The 14,941-nt window shown below is 42.7% G+C and overlaps 1 protein-coding gene across 6 annotated transcripts in view; it reads left to right on the top strand.

The window, feature by feature from the left end:
- tle2a (TLE family member 2, transcriptional corepressor a) overlaps positions 1–14,941 on the top strand; it is a 34,878-nt gene that overhangs the window by 5,649 nt on the left and 14,288 nt on the right. For all 6 annotated transcript variants that reach the window (XM_085264207.1, XM_085264208.1, XM_085264209.1 and 3 more), the window contains exons 2-3: positions 4,493–4,656; positions 14,364–14,427. In XM_085264207.1, the coding sequence (XP_085120333.1) occupies positions 4,493–4,656; positions 14,364–14,427 (228 nt within the window). The remainder of the gene's footprint in view (positions 1–4,492; positions 4,657–14,363; positions 14,428–14,941) is intronic.

A 14,941-nucleotide genomic window follows, 5' to 3' on the forward strand; every position in this document is an offset into this window, starting at 1 on the left:
TATTTCGCCAAGATGATGCCAGATCACGTTTTGCTTCTATTACAACACCGTGGCTCGTATGAGTCAGAGTGCTAAATTGGTTTACCTGCAGCCCAGATCTGCCACCCACAGAAATTTGGCACATTATGAAACGAAAAATATGACAAAAGCTTTTTAAAAAAACTAGGCCACGCACCACCTTGCACAAACTTGCCACGTTTCAAACTTTTTTGATGCGTGTTGCTGGCATTAAATTTTCAAATCAGCACATAATATTCAATTATGATAAAATGGTGACATTTTAAAGAAAATGCTGTGTTATTGATTTACAAATCCATTCTTTCTGTTTTGTTTACATCTACAGCATCATTTCTTTTGCAATCAGAGTTGAACTTTTGATTGGAAAATGTAATCACGCTAACACACAATGAATGTGGACATGGTAAATATATCCACTAACTGCTGACGCTGTCGTGCGGAGAATGTCTCACCTAACTGCTAGTGTTATTTGAGACTCTTAATCTTGTTTTACTGTGAGCAGGCTTATTTTTAAGTTGAACATGTTTTGCTGCAGTGTAAATATTGGCGTTGGTTGCATTCTTTTGCAAAGGCACTATTCAGGATTTGCAGTGTGGAAGTCAAATCTTTTATTTTTTCTTTCTTGGATTGTGCATATGGAAAAACACATTTTTTAGTGGTGAAGACTACAGTTTAAAAAAAAGTTATTGTTTTTGTCCACTGGAAATCTCTTCCTTCCCTAATTACCTGCATCCTTATAAAGAAGACACTGAAAAGCATTCTTCAGAGTGGACACAACTACCTCATGACAGCGACGGCCCCATTTCCGCTCCATTTGCGAATTTTGTATCACTGTAGGTCAGCGTGAGTAGCGAGGACGAAGACACATCTTGCAGGTTTCCGCTGATACTGACGTTGGAGCTGCAGTCATGTGTGAATGCAATGAAGTGCATATGTGCTTGTAAATACTTGTGGAAAATTTAATGTTTATAATGGTCATGTGTGGGTGTGTTGTCTCATCTGTGAGTCTGATTGCACATGTTTGTTTGAGAGCGTGGGGGTTCGAGCAAGGATGTGAGGTCATGGCGGTTTGCTGCTCGTGGTGTAATTTGAGGTAACTCAAATAAAAACAGGAATGATATAATTCAGAAAACACCACACTGGCAATGGTCCCTTTACATCAGATTTTTAATGGGTGCTTAGTTTCTCCTTTATTCATACATTTATAATTTTGCTTGTCTTTGCACTGTCGGGTGCATTGTTGGATTGTCACTTCCACGCTGCTGTGTTTGATTTTTGGATGCAGTGTTTGATGTTAAATAATATCTGTCTTTATGGATGGCTGTGCTCTCTTCCAGGAAAGATCTTGTTTAAATCTGTGAAACTGAACTAGGCTTTTCAGTACTGACAAAGATTAGTGGCGAATATGTCTCTGTGTGTGTTCGCATATACATTTAATCTGATGGGGTCGCAAGTTAGGGTCCTGGACCTCTAACTTTAACTTTTCTCTCTACACAAGAATGAGCAGTTTCATAATGATTTAACTGAACAGTTGAGTAATCAGATGATCTCTCATCATAACAGATAAGCTTTCCTTCCGTGTTCCTTGCCACCCAACTTCCCGCAATCCCTGCCCAGTATTACAGAACCTGACTTCATAATTGTATCACACACAAAAAGGTCGAGCCTGTAATTGTGTAACAGTGATTTTCAGCCTATGTAAGCTTTGTTCAAGGGCAGACGGCATGTCTCTTGTTTGCCTTCGAGCCTGGGACACGGCAGAGGAGGGAGGGAATAACTGACCGTGGGATTATCAGGTGAGGCTCCCCGCCTAGATCTATTCCCAGAGGTTACCAGGTCAGCTTAATGGTCTGACCTCTCACTTTTAAGCCTGCTCAGCTGTTTGCCAGATCAGGGGTTTGGACAGACTAAGAGCGCTGGTTCGTGGGAGAGGAGTTAAGACGCTATGCTGTGATAGGATGGATGCTTTAGTGTTTCACAGGCAACATCTGTATGTGCATCAGTGTGAAAAAACAACAAAAAACCCAACAGACTGACATTTTACATAAGAGGGGAATGGTAGATTCCTTATTTTCGGAGGGGATAAAATCCTCTCTTTTTGAAGAAGGCACAGTCTCTCCTCTCACCTGTCCTTTGAAGACATGAATATGAGATAAAATGGGGGATATTTTTTTCTAACGTCCAGAATATGTTGAAGAGAAGTAGAGGAGGAAGGAGAGCGATAAAAAGTCCCCTCTTTCTTACACCTTCCACTGTCCTATAAAATGGCCATGGCCTTGGTGTTCTTTTTTCCTCTTGTGAAGAGTAATTGCTCTCCGTGTGTGCGCGCGTGTGTCTGTGTGCGTGCGTGAGAATGAGCGGAGTGTGTGCGTTTAATCAGAAGTGTGTGGGGAGTGTGTGACTGACAAAATGTGTGTGTTTTGTGGGGGTGAGTGTTTGTAATACTGGGTTTGAGTGTGTAAGGGAAAAACGGAGTGTGCGCGCACACGTGTTTGTGTGGCTTTCTGTGCTCTAGGAGGGGGATCTGGCCGACAGATTGAGAGCAGCTTGTTAGAAAGAAAGAGGAACAATGAGGCCACAGCCCTTCTTCTATCAGCCATTTTTCTTTTCCTTCCATTTCTTCTCTTTTCTCCTTTTTCTTGTTCCATTTCTCCCCCCTTTCTCTTCTCCATTTAAATCTCCTTTTAGAAAATTCTTCCTCATTCACCTCTTCTCTGTGTATCTCCAAAAATAGTCTCATCCATCTTATCTGTCCATTTTTACTTTTCATCAGTCTTACCTTTTCCCCCCTTTAAATTCTCCTCCCAATTTCATCTCTATTCTCTGTCCTTGCACTCCCCGTCTTTCCTCAGTATTTAATTTCCTTTCCTCAGATAATGTTTCACCTGCTGGCAAACCTCTCCTGGTGTATCTTTCTTTCATGCGTCTGCACACATGTGGACACGCACGTTTTTATTTAACATCTTTTACACACTGTTTTGCTGCATTGTAGCTGAGCGATGTTGTAATTAAGCCTTTAATTATACATCATTAATGCCTCACAGACACTGCTGAATTGTACAACATCAGGATTTGTGGGGTTATTTTTTGAAACCAAATTAAAAATTGTCACAATCCACGCTTAGAGAAATAACCTTTTAGGTTATTTGATGACAAGGTGGGCAGCTTATTATTTTTGGACACGCTGTGATGGAGAAATTCCAGCCAGATGGCTTGGAAGACAGGATAGCATATATAATGTAGTCTCCGGAAGAACTGGATGGGAAATGTATATCGTTAAAAATGGAATCAAGCAAAAATGTTTAACCCTGCACGTGTTTAACTTAAACACACAGTCTGCTATATGCTTGGGTTTGACAGAATGCAGGTGTGAGCACAGCTTTCTCCCTTTGCATTCAGCATAAATATTCCACATTGCACAGGGAACTTGAGTACTTCCTAGCAAATCTCCAGGCAGCGAGACAAAACGTAGCAAAGCTACATGACTACCAGTTAAGAATGCATATAAGAGAAAAATGAGTTGCACTCTTCTACTACCCTCAAAGGAGAAAATAATGCCGCAGGGTAAACACAATGTGTGTGGCACTGGTAGACAAGTCGTATCTGCCCTGGCTGGAATTGTAACACTGCCCAAACTTTTGGTTTATTCTTTTCAAGAGAGAAGAAATCTGCATTTATATCATGAAAACGCTCAAGAAATTCAACGTTCCAAGTCTGTTTGTACAATTCCTGATTTTAAAAACGGCAAAACATCGTCAGCTGTTTCAGATTTTAAATGTATCGATTAAGCAGCGCTGTGTAGAGTAAAATCTGTGGCCTACCAAATATAAGTTTTAGTACTTATGCTTTAGTTCGATATAATTTTTTAAGTGCTAGAAGCTAAAAATGAACATCTTAGATGACAATCATGAAGCTTGTGAACCGGCTGTCTTTTCTTCCCTCTGTTATTTTGAGAGAGAGCCAAACAGACAGACAAATGGACTGACAGCCCCGACCACCCTCCTAGGCCTGCTCTTAGCCCCCTTTTGTCTGCCTGTCCTGCAGCATTACCCCTATGGTTGTAGTCTCCTAATTGCTCTGGATCCCGCAGAGAGGAGAGGCTATACACAGGGGTTGGAAGGGGTCTTTGGCCACGATGGGGTCCTTTTCCTCCCCCGTTCTGCACCCCCGCTGCTCTATTTTGCCCTTTATTTCTTTTTTCTTCTACCCAGACTTGCAATTAAACAAAGTGTGCTCATTTGGCTGAGAAGCTCTTGTGTCTCTCCGCCCTATTCTGCTGACCCGCTCACATCTGGCAATAACAGTATTTCTATATTCAGCAGCTCCTCACAGACGTGAGAATAGATACGGTGCTCACGATTATTGCTTCTTTGATAACATTCACTGTAGCAAATTCCTCAAGGACACCGGGAATGACGCGATTTTGACATTTAATTCCAACAATCTTTTTAATAAATATTTCTTGTATTTTCAGGCACCTCTACAGGCACCCCCAGGATCCTCTGCGTCAGTGGTGGCAGCTGCAGCGGCAGCGGCGGCTGCAGCTTCGGGGACGCCCCAGTCACTGAAACTGACCTACCCAGAAACTTTGGACCGCATCAAGGAGGAGTTTCAGTTCCTTCAGACCCAGTACCACAGGTGGGTGTGGAGCAGTTTTCAGTACTGTTTGCAGTCTGTTTGCTTCCAGTGCCCTGGGCATTCAGGGTGAAAATTAAATGATCATGTGAAAGCTTCATGTCTGAGTCGCACCATGATCACTTCTCTGTAAACTTCACATTGGAATGGACAACAGCTACATGAGATTTTAACACTGATCATAGCTGCATAAAGTCTGAAAACAACACTTTAAATATAGCCTGCATAAGAACACTTAAATATACCCCCCCCCCAATATTTGCTAAAAAAGTATTGGTGACACGAAGGTGTTGTCCTGGTGTTAAATCAATGAGTTTAAAGCTTATCAGTCACTAAATGACTGCGGTGATTTATTTTACTAGAGGAGCTACAACTCTGGATCACAGCAGCATCCATGCTGTTATCTGTGGGAAAAGCAGAGGGCTAAATAGTAGAATTAGCATCTTCAGCGCTGCCACATGACTGTGCAGTAAAGTGTCGTGGCAGAAGTTGAGGCAGGCTCAGCTTTATTCCCAGGCGACACACTGGAATTGTTTCTCTCGCCCATGCCATACACATGCAAACACACTTGATCTGGCTGAAATAATGCAAGATAATGCTATGTGACGTTTTGACATCTACTCTTTTTGCCTGACTGTATGGTGTGCTTGATGCGCAGGAATGTGCCCAGAATGCCTTTGAATGTGGGATTTGGGCTGGCTGTGCAGTCCCAGCCTTCTCCCTCTTTTCTCTCTCCCTCTCTCTGCTCTCTTGGCACACCTTCACAGGGTCATTCCCGCCTCCCAACTCTTCTCCTCTCATCCTGCTTTGATATAGCTGGCCAGAATCTCCTCTCCCTCCCTTTCTGTCCCACTTCAAACTTCTTTTGTACACCCATCCCTCCCCGTGCACAGCCCCTCTAACCCCTGCGGCTACTGTTACCCCTGTTCACACCACTGCCTGCATGTGTTGCTGTTCTTATTTCACTGTCCGTTTTGTTCACCACAAGCTCGAAAGTATAAATCTAGAGAAAGAAAACACACAAATTTCATACTTTCCAGTGGATTGCTTCCGCATATACTGCTAATTTTTTCTATTGACTATGAACCGGAGCATAAAGTTTGTATGGAGATGCATAAGAGTCACATTGACGAAGATAAATGTAAAATCTGTAATTAGCATGGCCGGTTAGAGGCTTAGCAATGCCTGTTTGGTTTCTCTAACTTCTGGTTTGTGCAGCATTTTTTTTTAGTCATGAGACTTTTTTTACGAATACCGACTGGAGTAAACGATGTATAAATGGTAAAGCAAGCAGTGAGAAGAAGGCAGCATGTGCTGTTTGTTTTAACCTCAAACCAGTAAAAACATATATCTTTACTCCAGTTTTCCAGTCTTGTCACATATGCACACTTATTCAGTGCAATGCTAGAGGTATGATGCCGGCCACGTCTAAGCCGTATGATATGTTTTTGATGTGTTTGTTTGCATGGATGAAGCAGTTTATCTCCTTGTCATCGCTGTCAGCAACAAGCCCCCCTCCCTCGTTATTTGCATTGTCCCTGCGACAGATCCAGTCATTCACTGAACACGAGTTACCTCTGAATCTCATGGTGATGAACTCCTCTGGCGGGAGCTTAGCATAACACCTCATGTTACAAAGCACCTGGAGCATCGCCCTCTTGCAAGTGCTGGTACTGAGAACTACTGAGCAGGATCAACAATAAATTAATGATGTGATTAAGAACACGACCGAGAGCGGGATTGGGATTCTATCTGCGTCGTCCAGTTTCGATAAGTCGGCGTGTTGTTTTAACGGGTTCAGGTTTCCAGGAAAGATTGTTTAACCACCCTGCAAGGTTTCTCCCAACAGCCCTGCGGGATGTTTAGAGCACAAAGAATCAGAGCAGATTAATTCACTGCATATGACTACAACTGAAAACTAATACTGTAACCATGGCTTGGAACAATAGCAACAGTTTCTGCAAGTGGAACAGCTTGTGTTATCAGACATCTTCTCACGTATCTGTCGGGTGCATGTTTAATCTGGCAGGTGGGGATGAATCTGTTAATTGGATTGACTGGTGGTACAAACAGCAATAAACTTGAGCTGCTGCTCGTGTTGTGTTTAAGGAACAAAAACAACTATACTGCTTATCTTTTAGGAGTAAAAAAAGTTATTTTAAATGAATTATTCAATGAAGAGTCAATCAAGCCAGGATCACAATTATCTAATTGGTGTTTAACTTGTTTAACCAAATTTTACATTGTAACATATGTAAAGCAAAACAATGTACTGCTTTGTGAATTTATTACACTAAAGGTTAAATATGCAGGCCAGCCTCGCTTGAGTCATATGCCACTGTGAGGTCATAAAACCACTGTCGTGCAGTAAAATTAGAAGCAATACTTTACCATTGCAAGTGGCGCAATAAAGCCACTTGCCCCTCTCACAATTGAGTAACTCCTGGAAGCTGTTTGGTTCGGTTACCCCCTCCCCCCAACAGTTTGGCAGCAGTTTTTGAAAGGAGCACACATGCATACAGTGGCAATCAGTATGATTAGCAGTGGCCTTGTTTAGTCCAGCAGCAGACAGGTTGCACCACAGAACCACTTCTGATTGCAGGCTACACCTTCATGTAATCAGATCCACTTGTACACTATTCACCCTGCAGGGAAAACATGACCTGAACGCCCACAGAGACAGACACAAACACACTGACCCGTTCAGACAGACTCCCAATCCGATGCATATGCTTAACACGCTTAGACACATGTACGGGCCTCCCCAATTATCTTCACACACAAATAGATGTTGTCTGGAAATAGCTAGGCTTAGTTGTGTATTTTGGCCACAGGGAAAGTGGCCAGATTCTGATAGATGCCGGATTAGATGGCAGGAAAGAGATGGTGGGAAGGGATTTGGGCTGATGAGCTGAAACTGTGCATTGTGTGTGCAGGCGGGCGGATAGATGGATGGGTGGGTGGTAAGGGCGCGTTTCTAAATTTATGTGTCCCTTTTTTTTTTTTAGGTGCTGCACGTGGTTGGTAAGATCGAGTGAGAAAGATTTCTAAGCAACCTAAAGAAAGGGAAGAGTTAATTAATTAGAGGGTCATTGCTGGGTCAGCTCGTGTGTGTGTGTGTGTGTGTGTGTGTGTACATGTGCACGCGCGTGTGTGTGCTAACTATCTAAACAGGCTGTAATCAGCAGGCTGAAGGGAGACGGGAGGAGCTGCTGACACAGAGCTCTCATTACAGTAATTTTCTTTCTGTACAAACGCACACACACGTTGTTCTCGGTGACTGCAGACGTGCTTGCATTGTAACTCTGTGTGTGTGTGTGGTCTGCAGAGTAAGATAGACTCTCCACTCACCACTAATATGCTGCCACTCATCACTAAAGAGCCCCTCCACTCATCTCTGCCCAAATACGACATAGCGGCACTGACGCACATACAGTCAGTGCTGCGTGCGTGTAATAATTTCACAATCAACCGATCGTCTGATTATTGAACCTTATACAAAAAATACCGTTTTCTAGTTTTGCGTCCGTACACGACCACACAGGGTTTTAAAGCCGACCGATCACGAGACACGTGCGGACTTTCAGCTTTAATTTTGAGGGTTTTACATCATTTTGCGTAAACTGTTGGAGAATTGTGGTCATTTTTATACACAGGCTCAAAAGCAATTGGACAATTGACTGACAAGCAGTTTCATAGCCATGTGAGGTTTGTTTACTTGTTATTTCATAATTAGAGCGATGGGAACACTAACAAATATGGAGAAGAAGACAAACATCTCATGATCGGACACATCACACATGGCACAGGCAGCGTTATGGCATGGAAACGGGTCACTAGTGTTTATTGATGATGTGACTGCTGGTAGAAGTAGCAGGATGAAGTGCACAGGAATATACTCTCTGCTCAGATTCAGCCAAATGCTGCAAAAACCGATCAGACAACGCTTCACAGTGCAAACGGATAATGACCCAAAGCATCCCGAAAAAGCAACCCACGGCTTTCTCAAGGAAAAGAAACGGAATATTCTTCAATATCAAATAGCAAAGTCAGTCGCCTGATCTCAACCTCACAGAGCAGCTTTTCACTTATTAAATAAAAAAACTGAATGCAGAGAAACCCACAAACAAGCAGCAACAGAGCATCTTAAAGGATTCTTCTTAACCCCTTGAACCAAAGCTGAAAATCTGCACTTCAATCACATATTGATTGTTTGATTTAAAATCCACTGAGGTGGAGCAGAGAGGTAAAAATTCAAAAACTGTCTCTATCCAACAAATTATCTCTGGGTTATGGACAATAATGGTTTGGACAATAATTCATAACACAGAGATAAGACATATGGAGACAGTGCTCAGACTGAAATCTTTTCACGGTTTCATTTATGTTAATAGGCACAAATGATAAGTTTAAAAAAATTAGTAGCGCTAATTAAGTAACTCTGTCATTTGCATACCTCTGTTAGGCAATATATTACACAGTGCTGCATGAACACCGAATAAAGCGTATTTAATTTCTTTAGAAGCTTTTGCTGTACCTCTTTGTGCTTAAACACAAGTATGTAACTACGCCTGTTGGCTCTTTACTAGAAGGTCGAGATGCACAAATACGGTGACGCGTGATGCGTTCGCTGTCATCAGTCAATCTGCAAATACGATGGCATTTAGCAATGGCAGTGGCCAGTGTTTACTTTTGTGCCGCATTGGTTTTTGGCTTGGTAGATTTTCAAAGATGAGCCATAATTTTAAAATTTTTATTTATTTATTTGTTGGTTTTTGTTTGGTTCACTGGCACAAAAGGCAGAACAAATAACAAAACAAAAAACGCCGTAGATGTTGGTATCGGCCAATAATGTCAGAATCGCTGCATCTGTACTAAGTCGACTTACATACGCTGTCACCACCACGTGTGGGCCTGAATTGAATACGTCTTTACAGCGCATGTAAATAGATAGGTTGTGTTTGTGCGTGTTTACAGTTATAATTGGATAAAACGGGTATCCTGTGTTTAACTGTCATTCACCAAATGATAAAATTATATTTGCTTTAGAGCAGGCTGAGGGTTTGTGGTTTCTTAATGTGATTCTTTTTTTTTGTGGGTTGGTTTGTGTGATGCAACCTCTCCCTTTTTAATTCAGTGTGTGGTTGTTTGTGTGCATTTGTTGGAGACAGTTATAAAAGACCAGCCTTTACAGTAAGCCTAGCGGCATAGAGGGTAACAGTGTGACAAGTTCCTGGCTTGTGTGTGTGTGTGTGTGTGTGTGTGTGTGTGTGTGTGTGTGTGTTTGCTCTTGTACTTGCCCTTGAGAGATGATGAAAGAGTACACTGGCAAGTTGGGTGGGTCCCTGGTATGTATGTTTGTGCGTTTCAGAGACAGTGTGTGTATTTGAAGACAGAGACTGGGACGCAGGCCGGAGGTTTTTGTGGCAGAGCAGAGAGGGGAGGTTGATCAATAGTTAATGAGATGTAAAGTGAACAGTCACATACCTGCAGGCTGGCAGGCTAAATGGTCCTGACACTGTAAAGGCACTACACTGGCGCAGTCGCTCCCATCGGTGTGTGTGTGTGTGTGTGTGTGTGTGTGTGTGTGTGTGTGTGTGTGCGCGCGCGCATGTGTGCATAATGCGTGTATGTTTAAAGCTGGGATTACTAGTTAGTATTCTGTATTTCTGCAGCACTTTGTCTGAATTGATGGTTCTTTCTTTGTTTCCTATCACTCTGAACTCGGTGTTTATCCTGTGATTTACAAGAGGAAATAATTGAGACAAAAATTTAAAGACAAAAGTTCTCTGCCAGCTTTTGGCACTTGACACCATTTGACAAACCGTTTTTGTTACGATCAGTCCACACATCATTTCTTCTCAGCTGGTCTTTATTCACTTTATTCAAAAGTGCTCAAAACCCAAGTTTTTTTTGTTTGTTTTGGGGGGGGGGGGTCATCTATTTTTCCAAATCCCTAAAATATTTGCTTATATTAACTACGAAATTAATTAAACATCTGTGAATCTGGCACCAGCTAATGTTTGCAGTTTTTCAAGAAATATAACAATTAAATAACTCCTCTGTGTTTACGCTTTTCTGAATGTAAATAGATTTAAATGTTATATATAATGTGGTAAAAGCTTTGTAATGTAAATCTAGTCCTGCCTCATTTCACACGCTCCTCTCTTCACCTCTGGGGAGAAGATTTTTCGACCACACCTATAACTGGCTTGTGGAAGGAAGAAATTAATATTTTGTCAATATTTTGATGGTCTTTAGCGACACTTGCCCAACGTGTGCAGAAAAAAATATCTGTTATCACAGGAAAAGAACAAATAATTTGGCAATTACTGTTTCATCATTTACCATCATTCATCAACTAGCTTACAGAGATCCCATTTCTGCAAATCTGATCACTCATAAGAAAAATAAAATGCTCCTCTTGTCCCCTTAGCTGAAAAAAAAATCCTCAAGTAAGCAGGAGCAATGGACAAGCGTGTTATTGAGGGAAAATATGAAAATACCTTTGTTCCTTTAGCATAAAAAAATCAATGAAGGAAAAGGAAAAGTATTGTTTAGAAAAACAAATGCTAGGGAGGAAAGCGTTGACATTTTTACAATACCCACAAGCCCAATTTTAAAACACGGCGACTTAAAAAGCAGTCGGCACATTTCTTCTCCAAGTGCAGAATTAGATGCTTTACTGTCTGTAGGCTCTCATTAGAGTGTGTGTGTGTTCCTCGCTGTGTTTATTTAGCAGCTACGTGTGCACGTGTGTGGGTGTATGTACAGTCTGTGCTCACGTGTACGTTATGTTTCCGTGCGCCTGACACATGCAGTGTATTCGGTTAATATGCTGGTTTAGTGTGTTCTCACACACATCACCATTTTCTCCCATGCTTTATGTGGTTAGTTTGCGCGTTTCCTTGTGTGCGTGCGTAAAGAGCATTTGTGTGTGAGTCTGTGTGTGTGTGTGTGTGTGTGTGTGTGTGTGTGTGTGTGCTCAGTAGCAGGGCAGCACTGACAGAGCTGTCTGAAGGCTGGCAGGCTGCAGATTTGTAGCGCATTCGGCTGATCATCTTATCTCCTGTCACCGCCAGTGAAAAATTGGAGGAACCGAGCCCACCATGCCACACAGGCACACACGTGTGCGCACAGACACACACACGCCATTTCTTTTTTCTTCTTGCTTTTTTCTCTTGTTCGCTCGCTCAATCTTGCTTTCTCTCCATCCTCGGAAACCATCTCTCCCTCCCTCGCAGTAAATGGTGCTGAGCCAAAGACTAATTATTACAGGCAATCATTTCGACATGAAATACCTACTTCCTGCTCACCGCTCTCCTCCCCTCTCTCCCTCATTTTCTTCTCCCGCTCCAACTCTTTTATGCTCCCACAGTCCCATCATGACAACACACACTCGCGCAGTAATTCCAATCCTTGAAGTCCATTTTCTGGGGAATGGTTATTGCTTTCTGAGTACGACCTTGGGGTCTTTCTTGTAAGCACAAGAGCTGTCCATCTGCACGCTGTTTGGGTGTAGGCGTGTATATGTGCATACGTTTGTTTTTGGCACAGCGCTCCATAAATTGCTCAGCAGCATTGCAAGACTTTGTGGCTACATGGATGTTTGTTTTTCTTTTATTATTTTGTAGATCGGGGGTATGGAGGTGTTTGCACTTTAGTGGTTCATAGGATGACTAACTGTTGCTCATTTGCTGATTTAGTGAATGTGGTGATTTAGTGATTGTCTTTTAGTTGTCGGTTGTGAATTCTCTAAAATAAGTAAGGAGGCACGCGTTCTGATGGACGTTATCAGCTTTATTAAACGAAGCAAAAGAAAGTGGGAAACAATACATAACAATGTGTTGATGATAATTGGTTAAAAAGTGAGTCATTTTTTTATTATCATTATCATTATTTCATCATCATTTATTTTTTCGTTTTGCACTTTTCAGGAGAAACACTCAGGAGAAATGGGTAACTGCGCAGGGGAAATGCAAATCAGACCACTCATGAATGATTTCACATGGCATTCCCTATTTTTTGTCCTTTCAGTTTATTGTGATTGTGTTTTTTTTTTTTTTTTGGAAAATGGTGAAAGTGTTGCATTATGGCCGTTGTTTCATGATTGTGTTGTATTTATTTATATAGAGAATCGCTTGATTAGCTCTGAGCCGGTGGACAGTTTCTGTGTGTTTGTGTTCACAGCTATTCTGTAAGCATAATCCCAGTTTTTCATGATTAACACACTGGAAGCCATGCAAACACACACACACACACACACACACACACACGGAGTTGCATTAGTTCCCAGCCCAGCTGTGAGTGACTTCTGCCGAGAGGCAATTCCAGTGTAATAAAATCTATAGGGTGGCGGGGTGGGGGTGGTGAGGTTAATCCTCACTACCCTCCCTCCTCCTCAGTCACCACCACCTTCCTCTCTCACTCTGCGTCCTGCTTCTCTCCATCTCCTCCCTCGTCCCTCTTCTCCTCAACTGACTGGCAATGATAAATGAGTCAATTATGTGTGTGTGTGCACGCTGCACTGGAGAAAGGGAGCGGATGGGGCTGTTATTACCTGTTGCGGCTGGGGGTAATGTTGCGGTATTAATCATATTCTAATTTTCCTCCGCCAAACGACCCCCACATCACCACCGACACCACCTCCGCACACTCTTTCCCGCAGCACCCACCTTTAATGTCCCACCTCACCGCAACCCCCCCCCAATCAATCTATCTGCTGCCCGCAAACAAGTTGGCGTAAACTGCCTCAGGCCCAAAATGTACTAGGTCTGTTTGGAGGGAGGGTGTGGGTGTTGGGGGTGGGGGGTTGAGGTCAGTGTATTTCTGTGTGCGGGAGATGAAGAGAGCGCTGCAGAGGTAACAAGGAAGGTGTTTGTTTGCTCGGACCTGAGCGCATTTAGAAATGGTGTGTGTGTGTGTGTGTGTGTGTGTGTGTGTGTGTGTGTGTGTGTGTGTGTGTGTGTGTGTGTGCAAGTCTAGCAACTGACATCATCCAAATTTAGGAGACATCAGGGACCAGTTTGGGTGTGAGGAGAGATGAGCAGACGAAGAGGACAGACAGAAATATAGGACACATGGGAGCTGTGTTTGGCTGCTATCACCTCAGATACATTTTTGTGTTTGATTGCATTAGACTCCACGCCAGGCCTCGGAGTAAGCAGCATCCCGAGACGCTCACAGACAGACACAGGTCACGTCCCGAACACACGCACAGACAGGTGAAACAGAACTGCCACACTTGACCCACTTGAAACAGAAACTTCAACTTCAGTCAAACTTGGCAAAGTTTGCAGTTCAAATTGAAGCAGGGGACGGTCAGATCCAAAGACAAACAGGCTGGCTGGCAAATGGGAAAGCAACAAAATGAGGATGAATGGATGACACATGGATAGACTGAAAAAGAGAACGAGGGAGAGACACCTCGGATGTGCCTTCCTGCCTGCAGTCTTGGCTGAATTTCAGGCCCCGAGCGTGACTTTGTCTATTTCTGCTCTGCTCTGAGGTGATAATGGGCTGTCAGCACCCCGGTCACCCTGCTCCCTCCTCCCCAGTGAATGATGGAAACAGGAGGGGTAGGGGGAAGAGAATGAGTAGGGAATAATTTGTTGTCATGTTGCTAATTACACTGTGTATTTTTTATTTTGGCGTGTGATACAAATCAAAATGGCCAGCCTATATTGTTTCCATTCTTCTCTGTGTTGCAGTTTGAAACTGGAGTGTGAGAAACTGGCTACAGAGAAGACTGAAATCCAGAGACACTATGTTATGGTGAGACAGACACACACACACACACACACACACACACACACACACACACACACACACACACACACACACATCTTTCCACATTTACTCACAACAAGTGCAGAGCCAAGTCCCCTGAATCCCTTTCATCTGCTAACAGCTGCCAAACAACACCCAGCAAAAACCACACACAAGACCACACATGCACACACAAACACATATTAGCGAACTACAAAATAAACCCAAATTTTAACAGTTTTTTTTTTTCGATGGGAAAGTACTGGTACGTTTGTGTTTAGAGAAAAATAAAAATGTGGTTTATTTTCTCCAATAAGAAAACTCTTTATTAGAAATACTTTATATTCCTCGAAGGAGGAAACAGATTGGCAGAAGTGATGAATGTCTTAAAATTGTCTTGAATGTGAATTTAAGGTGGTTTATTTCGACTCTGTTGGGATCTTTTTCGTTCATTGATTGGAGCTGAAAATGATCGCCAAAACTGGCGTTACTCAGAGCGTTAGACGTCTCACCAGCACAG

This window comes from Mchenga conophoros, linkage group LG23, assembly GCF_057382185.1.
Source record: "Mchenga conophoros isolate Kocher_MC1m ecotype Shallow Benthic linkage group LG23, M_conophoros_male_GT1.1, whole genome shotgun sequence".
Lineage (NCBI taxonomy): Eukaryota > Metazoa > Chordata > Actinopteri > Cichliformes > Cichlidae > Mchenga > Mchenga conophoros.